The sequence below is a fragment of the Felis catus genome, chromosome D1 (genome assembly GCF_018350175.1).
Source record: "Felis catus isolate Fca126 chromosome D1, F.catus_Fca126_mat1.0, whole genome shotgun sequence".
NCBI lineage: Eukaryota > Metazoa > Chordata > Mammalia > Carnivora > Felidae > Felis > Felis catus.
The window spans coordinates 64,974,958-64,986,795 of NC_058377.1; the positions used below are offsets into that span (position 1 = coordinate 64,974,958).

The following is an 11,838-nucleotide window of genomic DNA, read 5'->3' on the forward strand; positions in this document are numbered from 1 at the left end:
AACTGACTGAGCCACCCAGGCACCCCTACGTTTTATTTTTTAAAAATTTGTAAGAGCTCTTTTCTGGGCTGACAGCTAACCAAGAAATGATAAGACATTGTTTACCTTCCCAGTCTTCCATGTAAGGGGCTTCCTCAGCTTCTTTCTCTGGAGTGGGTCTGTCAGTGAATTTTCCTTCTTTCATGACCCTGGTGATTTCTCGGAGCTGATGCAGCAAACGTTTTTCTTGGTCAGAAGTCACAGTCTGTGCTCTGCTTAGAAATATCAGACAACCCAGCCATTTAATGGTAAATACTGCTGGGCAATAAATATAGGCAATACTATGATCTGTCTGGATCCTAGAATAGGAAGTCCAACAGCAACAGATAAGTATTCTAGGAATTGATTATGGAATTGCATAGCTGATGACTAGGTATGTTAGTTCAGTGTTCTGATTTTACAAATGCAGACACTAAGGCCCAGAAAAGATCAAGTGTTTGCTCAAGGTCTCACAATGAATTATGGTCAATACTGGGACCAGACCCAGATGTTTCATCTTTCAGTTTCAGTTCAATCTCTAAGAAATTTCACCATTACTCTTATTACCCATTTACTACAAGCCACTTTTCTTTGAAGCAAGGTCATTAAAAGAAAATATGCTGGCCCATTAGCCTTAACTAGGGAAAAATATGCTACTAGGCCAACCCTGGAATCACCAGGCTGCATCTATTTGTGCAGAAATAAAGATAATGCCCTAACATTTCAGAGTTAGGTCATTCTGAATCAATCACCTAGACCAGAGAAACTGAAGCCCACAGAGGGGGAATTCCACATTTATTCTTATGTCTAGTTAATGTCAGCACTTGAACTATGACTGAAGTCCCCTGACTTCTGATAGCATTCTATACATTTTTTTTAAAAAGTTTATTGAGAGAGAGAGAGACAGAGAGAGAGAGAGAGACAGACAGACAGACAGACAGACGGGAAGAGAGAGAATCCCAAGCAGGCTCCATGCTGTCAGCAGAGAGCTTGATGCGGGGCTCAAACTCATCAACTGTGAGATCATGAGCTGAGCTGAAACCAAGAGTTGGACATCAACCAGCTGAGCAAACCAGGCATCCCTCTATGCAATTCTTAAAGCACAGTGCTCGAGTTCCAGTTTAGAAAACCTGGATTTGAGTCCCAATTTAACTGGACAGTTCTAGGTACATGTCTGTAAAAATAAGATGAGGCTCAAGGATAAAGGCAGGACTATTTTCTTTGAGACAGAAGCACTGCATCACACTCATAGGCAGACAAGGTTCTACCTGGAAGATGGAGAACTGGTTTGGGACCGGTATTAAGCAGGATTTAACAGAAGCTACTTATTCTCTTCTTAAAAATCCAGAACATTCAGAGGCCATATAACACTCCTGAAGGAAAAATGACATTCAATACTGGCCTCATGGAGGTGCCATCAATTTTTCTAATCAGCTCGTCTGAAGCCTGTGTTTTTATCCTTAGTGTAACAAACTTAAACCTTAATGACTAACAGGAAAAAAGTGTTTCTCCCTCCAGTGTTAGGATGGATCCTGAGAGACTTAACAGAAACCCATGGGGGAGGGGAAGGAAAAAAAAAAAAAAAAAGAGGTTAGAGTGGAAGAGAGCCGAAGCATAAGAGGCTCTTAAAAACAGAACAAACTGAGGGTTGATGGGGGGTGGGAGGGAGAGGAGGGTGGGTGATGGGTATTGAGGAGGGCACCTTTTGGGATGAGCACTGGGTGTTGTGTGGAAACCAATTTGACAATAAACTTCATATATTGAAAAAAAAATAAAAATTAAAAAATTAAAAAAAAAAGATGGTAACTGACGGTGCAACATTTTCACAGACCTCAGTGGGAGGAAAACAAAACCACCATGAGCTCTACTTTTTCGACACTAAATGGCCTCAAAGCCATGAACTGAAGAAGCCTGTCTGTTACATATTCAGCTAAAATCTTACATTTATTGGGCCTCTTACAGCTCTATTCCTATCAGTACAGGAGTCCTGACTTGTCACAACTGCTCATCAGCTCTACATAACTCCTAATTCTTACTATTAAAACAAGATGCCCCCCTCTATGAGGGGCATCTGGGGCAGCTAGGGCACCCCTAGCTAAGAGAGCTTATGTGCTAGTATTAAAAATATATAAAGAACTGGGGCGCCTGGGTGGCGCAGTCGGTTAAGCGTCCGACTTCAGCCAGGTCACGATCTCGCGGTCCATGAGTTCGAGCCCCGCGTCGGGCTCTGGGCTGACGGCTCAGAGCCTGGAGACTGCTTCTGATTCTGTGTCTCCCTCTCTCTCTGCCCCTCCCCCATTCATGCTCTGTCTCTCTCTGTCCCAAAAATAAATAAAAAACGTTGAAAAAAAAAATTAAAAAAATATATATATAAATAACTTATAAAACTCAACACCCCAAAACAAATAATACAGTTAAAAAATGGGCAGAAGACATGAAAAAACATTTTTCCAAAGACAACGTACAGATGGCCAACAGACACATGAAAAGATGCTCAACATCACTCATTGTAAGAAAAATACAAATCAAAACTACAATGAAATACCACCTCACACCTGTCAGAATGGCTAAAATTAGCTACACAGGACACAAAAGATGTTGGTGAGGATGCACAGAAAGGAGAACCCTCTTGCACTGTTGGTGGGAATGCAAACTGGTGCAGCCTCTCTGGAGGACAGTATGGAGAGTCCTCAAAAGGTTAAAAATAGAACTACCCTATGATCCAGCAACTGTACCACTAGGTATTTACCCAAAGGATACAAAAATACTGATACATGCACCCTGATGTTTATAGCAGCGCTATCAATAATAACCAAATTATGGAAAGAGCTCAAATGTCCATCAACTGATGAATAAAGAAGATGTGGTATATGTATATAATGGAATATGATTCAGCCATAAAAAAGAATAAAATCTTGCCATTTACAACAACATGGATGCAGTCAGAGAGTATTACGCTAAGCAAAGTAAGTCAGAGAGAAATACCATACGATTTCACTCACATGTGGAATTTAAGACACAGAGGAACATGGTGAGGCAAGGAGAGGCAAACCATAAAACAGATTTTTTTTTTTAATTTTTTTAACGTTTATTCATTTTTTTGAGACAGAGAGAGACAGAGCATGAATGGGGGAAGGTCAGAGAGAGAGGCACAGAATCTGAAACAGGCTCCAGGCTCTGAGCTGTCAGCACAGAGCCTGATGCGGGGCTTGAACTCACGGACCGCGAGATCATGACCTGAGCCGAAGTCGGACACCCAACCGACTGAGCCACCCAGGCGCCCCTAAAACAGATTCTTAAGTATAGAGAACTGAGAGTTGCTGGAGAGGAGATGGATGGGAGGATGGGTTGAATGGGTGATGTGTACTAAGGAGGGCACTTGTAATGAGCACTGGGTTTTCTATGTTAAGTGATGAATCACTAAATCTTAGACCTGAAACGAATACTACACTGTATGTTAACTAACTGGAATTTAAATAAAAACTTGGAAGAAAAAAAAAGCCTATGTGTTTATCACAAAGCTCTTACTCTTGGGCTGCACATGTTACTTCTCTGGACTGTCCCCAGGGCATTTTGGTTTTTACTTAATGAAACAATCTGGACTATGTTTCCTAACTTCTAGAAAACCAGAACCCCTAATTTTAAAAGGAATTGCTAGGCTAGAAGCAGAAACAGGCAACCGAAGCATTCTCAGAATCTAAGTTAAAGCATCCTCTTTTACCTCTGAACAAATATATTCCTATTGTCCATATCATGTATTAGGCAATTAATCATGGCCCACCTTACATCTTCTGAATTTATGTAATGAATGTTTTCATAGATTCCTCATTGTCTCAATTTGGTTTGATAGTCATGGAAGGCACTGATAAGTTCAGGATGGTGTAGGCACAGTGCCATGAACATTGCAAGTGCTCAATAAATATGTGTTAGTTTAACTGGTCCCCATTTCCTTACCATGCATTTTCTCCCATCTTCTAGAAATCTGGCTTCCACTCCATCATTTTACCACAACTTGTGAAAATCATCAATGATACTTTACTCAAGTCCAAGAATCTTTTCTTCACATCTCATTCTTCTCTGTACTGTGAACTATCCTTTCCTTGAAATGTTCTCTTCCCTTGGCCATTGAGACATTCATAATTCCTCCCACTTCTTTTAACCATCCCTTGGAGCTCTGATCCTGGCTCACTTTCCCCCACCCACCTCCTAAACACATGGTTTTCCTGAGGGATTGATCCTTGGGCTCTCATTTCATTCTTATAGTCATGCCTTCAGGAAGCTAACCCAGTATCACAAATTAAACCACCACCTCTACATAGATGATGCCCAAACTCTACCTCTAATCTTGACTTTTCACATGAAAACCAGTATCATCTAGGCATTTCCACTTAGAGGTCTTGCCGTTAATGAAGTTAACCTTAAATTCACTCTTCCAGGTCCTAGTTGGCCCAGGATAAGGAAAAGCTGCATGAGCAGCCAGGTTTGGAGAAGTTGGGAATGGCAGATTCTAAGATGCTAGAAAAATGGAAGTTCAAGTTGGAACTTTTAAGTTTTATAAAATCAGAGGAGCCATCAAGTTCTGAATCCAAAAGTAAAGCATGGAGAGAATGAAACAGTTTCTTATAACACCATTCAGGACTAGAACAGAATTCAGACCAGCAAAAGACTGCAGGCTACTGCCACACAGTATGATGCGCCTTACGAATCTGATCTCATCTTTCCCTATGGCCCTTACTCTTACCTCCAACCAAATGACTTCCAAATTTGTGTCCTTGTTCCTGACTTCAATACCCAAGTTTCCTATTGTTGTTGTAGATCATACATAACATGTTCTGATGGCACCTCAACCAAATTCAAAGCTGAACTCATGATCTCAATCCAAAAGTCTCATCTTCTTTCTCCTCTTCTGTGTTTTTATCTTGGTTGATATCATAACCTTCCTTATAGTTTGGGCTATAAGTCCTCCCAACTCATCTTTAGTTCTTTCTTCTCCTTCACTGCTCTTACCTAGTTTTCCTTTGGGGGAATAAATTCCTTTTCTGCTCATAGAGCAAAGGTTACAATGAGGCTATGCATCCCCTCACCTCTCCCCTTCAAGGGTGGCCACATGGCCCATAGACAATCATCACACTCCATCCCTTGGTTGCAGTGACTGATTCAGTGATATATACAGGATCCAAGTTAGGGTAACTGTACTTCTCCTAAGACTCGGTCTTGAATGCAGCAAAGCCAGATCTGAAAACTTTTCATATTAATTCATTCTAGCATCAGTCCTTGAAGAGACTGTCCATTTGTTCCTTCCTCTAAATCCCCAGAGCTGCTCTGGTTCCCACTCTAAAACCTGGATCTTCAGCTATTCTTTTGATATTGTGACCTACCCCATACTTTTCCAATAAATTCTGTCACCTTCTCCAAGTTTTTGCTACCCAGAGTTGGCTGTTTGCTATCAAGGAAACCCTGAAAACAGCCTGTGATTTTTTTTTAAGTTTTTATTCACTCATTTATTTATGTAACCTCTATGCCCAACATGGGGCTCGAACTCACAATCCTGAGATCAAGAGTCACATGCTCTTCTGACTGAGCCAGTCAGGTGCCCCCAGCCTAGGACTTTTTCCCCCCTCCATCAAGTCCCCTTAATTTGGCCCCTCATTTCCACTCCCACTGGCCTGTTTATTACCTTTTGCTAGAACTTTTTCAGTAACCTTCTAACATGTAGTCACTCTACATATCACTAGAAGAATTTCTAGTGATCATGACATTTCTCTTCAAAAGCCTTCAGAGGCATTCCACTATAAAGACAGAATTCCAAATTTCTCAGCCTACCATTCAGGGCCTTACAGTCTGGGCCTAGTTTACTTTTCTAATTTCTTCTCCCCTTACTTACCTCCCTACCCATTTACCGCAGCCCTGATGTTCTCCACTCTAGTTACCTAGGACTACATGCTATTCCAAAACCATGTATTGACTCTTTCACCTTGTTTGCTGCTTATGCCACCCTCTCACTCTGAAACATTCCCACCCCCCGAACTCTGCCTGTGGAAATCCTTTCATCCTATAAAGGCTTATACAAATTATTTCTTTTCCATAGAGCTTCTGTGGTAGACAGAATGATGTTCCCTTCTCCACTCCCCAAATAAGTCCACATCCTAACCCTGGAACCTAAAATGATACTACTTTATATATCAGGAGACTTATGGTTGCAGATAGAATTCAGGTTGCAAATCAGCTGGCCTTAAAATAGAGAGATTATCCTGGGTTTCCTGAGAAGGCACAATGTAATTATAAGAGGTCCTTAAAGATGGAGGACAGAGGCAGAAGAGGTCAGAGTAATATGATGTAAGAAGGTCTCAATCCACTATTGCTGGCCTTGAAGATGAAAGAAAAGGTCCACTGAGCCAAGGAATGTGGTCTCTAAACGCTGAAAAAGACAAGGAAATGGATTTTCCCCCAGAGCCTCCAGAAGGAAATGCAGTCCTGCCACCTTGATTTTAGCCCAGTTTAAGACTTCTAACATAGAGAACTGTGAAATAATAATTGTGTGTGGTTTTAAGGCATTGTTTGTGGTCATTTGTCACAGTGGCCATACAAAACTAATATACATCCCTGGAGTATAGTTACCTGAGATATAGTTCCTTATAGAGAAAATAATACCTGCCATTGACAACCACACAGGGCTGCACAGAACAAATCAAGCTAGGTGCCAAAGAAGATATTCTTATTATTGCTGAAATGGCCTGCTTTATTTAAAGTACTTTCTTTATATCTACCTCATTCATTCTTTCAACATATACTGACACTGTCAGTGCACCAGCACTAGGAATAAAAATTTGAACAATAAAAATTTCCTGTCTTCAAGAAGGTTATAGGGCATTAGGGAGGACAGAAACGTTAATGGAAGATCAGAAAGTAATAGGATGCTTAATATATTCAGCAAACCTAGGTGGCATGGGAGCACACCAGAGGGATGTCTGAGTTTGAGGTTCAGGGATGCTGAGAAAAAATGATGTCTAAGTTGAGACCTACAAGAGAGAGTTAAAAATGAGGATATATGGGATAGGGGTCAGGGAGACATTCAATAAAGGAGAAAAGTATATGCAAAGTCCTAGAAGCAAAAGCAGATGAGTCTTTTAGAGGAAAAGCAAGTAGTCGTTGTGGCTGGAACACAGAGGGAGTGATGGAGAAAGCAACAAAGGTAGGTAGAGTCATGTCACCCACACCATGTAAGCCAGGTTAAAGATTCTGTACTTTAACAAGAGCAATAGGAACCCGTTAAAGGGTTAAGAGAAAAAAAGATAATCCATTTGTTTGGAAGAGAAAGCGAATCAAAGAGAGGCAAAATTAGAGAAGAGGAAACCACATGAGATACCACACAGGACAGTCCTGATCTATGTCAAAAGTCAAGGCTCAGGGCAAGATCCCTGATGAGCAAAGATGCAAAAACCTCAACAAAATATTAGCAAACCAAATCCAACCATACTTTAAAAGTATCATTCACTATGATCAAGTGGGATTTATTCCAGGGATGCAGGATGGTTCAATATCCACAAATCAATCAACATATACATCACATTAACAAAACAAAGGATTAAAACCACATGATCATCTCAATAGATGCAGAAAAAACATTTGACAAAATTCAACATCTATTCACAATAAACTCTCAGCAAAGTGGGCTTGGAGGGAGCTTTATCAACATGATAAAGGCTATATAGGATGAACCTACACCCAACATCATACTCAATGGTGAAAAAGTGGAAGCTTTTGCTCTAAGATCAGGAACAAGACAAGGATGTTCACTCTTGCCCCTTATTTTCAACATAGTACTGGAAGTCCTAGCCTCAACAATCAGACAAAAATAAATAGAAGGCATCCAAACCGGTAAGGAAAAAGTAAAACTGTTATTATTTGCAAATGACATACTATATACAGAAAACCCTGAAGACGCCACCAAAAAACTATTACACCTAATAAATGAATTCAGTAAAGCTGCAGGACACAAAATATACAGAAATCTGTTTTATAGAAACCTGCATTTCTATATACTAATAATGAAGTAGCAGAAAGAAAAATAAAATGTACGATTGCACCAAAAATAAAAGAGAAATAAATTTTAAAAAATATATTTATTTACTTGTTTATTTTGAGAGAGAGACAGAGACAGAGAATGAGAGCAGGGGAGGGGGCAGAGAGAGAGGCAGAAAGAATCCCACGAATCCCAACACAGGGCTTGAACCCACGAACTGTGAGATTGTGACCTGAGCCGAAACCAAGAGCCAGATGCTTAACCAACTGAGCTACCCAGGAATAAATTTATTCCACCAAGGAATACATTTAAGGAAGGAAGTGTGTGTGAACAAGACTAACACCATCTTGTACAAATCCACTATGATGACCACTCTGTGACCTGAAGCCTTCTTCAGTACAGCACTACCCTCACACACATATTCTTTTTGTTTGGACACACCCTTAAGTAGACCCTTGGGGTACAAAATTCTTGAATCTTCTCTGGAGATAGGACTGTGATTCTGAAACATTTCTTCCCAGTTCTCCCAGAAATACTGCCCAATCTCCAGGGCTATAAAAGCAGGTCTTATGGGAAGTGGGTTGTGGAGATCTACTCATTTTGCAGCCACCCACAACACACTTCTGCTCATAGGTCCTTTTAATAAACCCTTTATTGGCATCTGGATTCCTCATCCTTCCTCTTCGATCTTATGTCACCTCAGGCCTTTGGGGGTCATTTTGCATATATCTCCCTTTCATAAATAAGGTGAAAGACCTATACTCTACAGCCTATAAGACACCAATGAAAGAAACTGAAGACAATACAAACAAATGGAAAGATATACCACAGTCACCAACTGGAAGAATATTGTTAAAATGTCTATACTACCCAAAGCAACCTACAGATTCAATGCAATCTCTATCAAAACACCAACGGCAGGGCGCCTCGGTGGCTCAGTCAGTTGAGCGTCTGACTTCAGCTCAGATCATGATCTCATGGTTTAGTCCTTGAGTTCAAGCCTGGAGCCTGTGTCCGGCTCTGTGCTGGCAGCCCAGAGCCTAGAGCCTGCTTCAGATTCTGTGTTTCCCTCTCTCTCTGCCCATCCCCCACTCATGCCCTGTCTCTCAAAAATACATAAATGTTAAAAAAAATTTTTTTTTTTAAAGAACAAAACACCAATGGCATTTTCACAGAACTAGAATATAAAAATCTGAATAGAACCACAAAACACCCCAAACAGCCAAAGCAATCTTGAAAAGGAAGAACAAAGCTCAAGGTAGCACAATCCCAGATTTCAAGATAAACTACAAAGTTGTAGTTATCCACTATGGTACAGTATGTACTGGCACAAAAATAGACAAAAATAGACATATAGATAAATGGAAGCGGATAGAAATCCCAGAAAACCCCCCCACACCTATGTGGTCAATTACTCTATGATGACAAATGAGGCAAGAATATACAACAGAGAAAACATAGTCTTCAATCAATGGTGTTGGGAAAACTGGACAGCCACATGCAAAAGAATAAAGGTGGACCACTTTCTTACATCATACACAAAAAATAAACTCAAAATGGATTAAAGACCTAAATGTGAGACCTGAAACCATAAACTCCTAGAACATAGGCAGTAATCACTTTGACATCAGCCTTGGTGACTTTCTTCTAGGTAGATCTCCTCAGGCAAGGAAAACAACAGAAAAATAAACTATCAGGACTACCCTAAAAAGTTTTTGCACAGCAAAGGAAATCATCAACAAAATGAAAAAGCAACCTACTGAATGGGAGAAGATATTTACAAATGATATTTCCATGAGTTAATATCTAAAATATATAAAGAACTTTTACAACTCAACACCAAACCACCTCCCCACCACCAACAAATAATCCATTTAAAATAGGCAGAGGACCTGAACAGATATCTTCCCAAGGAAGATATACAGATGGCCAACAGACATATGAAAAGATGCTCAACATCACTAATCATCAGGCAAATACAAATCAAAACCACAATAAGGTATCACCTTACACCTGTCAGAATGGCTAGAATCAAAAAGATAAGAAATAACAAGCGTCGGGGCACCTGGGTGGCTCAGTTGGTTGAGCATCCGACTTGGGCTCAGGTCATGATCTCACAGCTCGTGAGTTTGAGCCTTGCGTCGGGCTCTGTGCTGACAGCTCAGAGTCTGGAGCCTGCTTTGGATTCTGTGTCTCCCTCCCTCTCTGCCCCTAACCCACTTGCATTCTGTCTCTGTCTCTCTCAAAAATAAATAAACATTAAAAAACATTTTTTTTAAAAAAGAAGTAACAAGTGTTGGCAAGGATGTAGAGAAAAAGAAACCCTACTGCACTGTTGGTGGGAATGTACACCAATGCAGCCACTGTGGAAGACAGTACAGAGGTTCCTCAAAAAATTAAAAATAGATACACTATATGATCCAGTAATTCCACTACTCAGCACTTACCCAAAGAAAACAGCACCATTAATTCAGAAAGTACGTACCCCTATGTTTACTGCAGCATTATTTACGACAGCCAAGACATGGAAGCAACCCAAGTGTCCATCAATGGGATGAATAAAGAAGATGTGGTGTGTATATATGTACACACACACACACACACACACACACACACACACACACACACACACACACACACAGAGGAATGTTACTACTAAGCCATAAAAAAGAATGGGATCTTGCCATTGACAATATGGATGGACCTAGAAGGTTATTATGCTAAGTGAAATCAGTCAGAGAAAGACAAATACCATGATATCCCTCACATGTGGAATCTTAAAAAACAAAACCAAACAAACAAAAAAAAACCCCAACACAGAAACAGACTCAAATACACAGAACTGGTGGTTGCTGGTGGGGGGAGTAGGTGAAATAGGCAAAGGTATTAAGAGGTATAAACTTATTTATTTTATAACAAAGTCATGTAGATGAAAAGTATACCACAGAGAATTTAGTCAATATTGTAATGATTTATGGTGACAGGTGGTAACTATACTTATTATGGTGGGCATTGTGTTTATACTGAAACTAACGGAACACTGTATGCCAACCTCAAAAAAGAAAAAAAAAAGGTAAAGGCATTCATTCATTTTCATTCATTCACTCATTCTTCCCTTTCAGCTAATACTTTTTTAGGGCCTACTGTTGGCCTATGCTAGGCTCTGGGAATAATACAGATAATCCCTGCCCTAGCAGAGCTTAGAATATTTTGCACAGAGACAGAATTATTAACTAGGAATAAATAATAAGACATGGTGATTGGTAAGACACAGAAGTGAAGGAAAAGGGAAATCAGGAACAATATCTGATTTCTGCTTTGGGCAATTAAATAGATGGTGGTTGTCCATCAACTGATGAATGGATAAAGAAATTGTGGTTTATATACACAATGGAATATTACGTGGCAATGAGAAAAAATGAAATATGGCCTTTTGTAGCAACGTGGATGGAACTGGAGAGTGTGATGCTAAGTGAAATAAGCCATACAGAGAAAGACAGATACCATATGGTTTCACTCTTATGTGGATAATGAGAAACTTAACAGGAACCCATGGGGGAGGGGAAGGAAAAAAAAAAAAAAAGAGGTTAGAGTGGGAGAGAGCCAAAGCATAAGAGACTGTTAAAAACTGAGAACAAACTGAGGGTTGATGGGGGGTGGGAGGGAGGAGAGGGTGGGGGATGGGTATTGAGGAGAGCACCTTTTGGGATGAGCACTGGGTGTTGTATGGAAACCAATTTGTCAATAAATTTCATATAAAAAAAATAAATAAATAAATAAATAAATAAATAGATGGT

General features: G+C 40.1%; 1 protein-coding gene across 13 annotated transcripts in view; it reads right to left on the minus strand.

The window, feature by feature from the left end:
• Positions 1-11,838, minus strand: part of RIC3 (RIC3 acetylcholine receptor chaperone) — a 70,983-nt gene that overhangs the window by 20,428 nt on the left and 38,717 nt on the right. For 11 of the 13 annotated variants that reach the window (XM_045038910.1, XM_006937072.5, XM_006937071.5 and 8 more), the window contains one exon: positions 106-254. In XM_045038910.1, the coding sequence (XP_044894845.1) occupies positions 106-254 (149 nt within the window). The remainder of the gene's footprint in view (positions 1-105; positions 255-11,838) is intronic. The other 2 variants (XM_003993084.5, XM_045038916.1) reach the window with 1 other exon arrangement.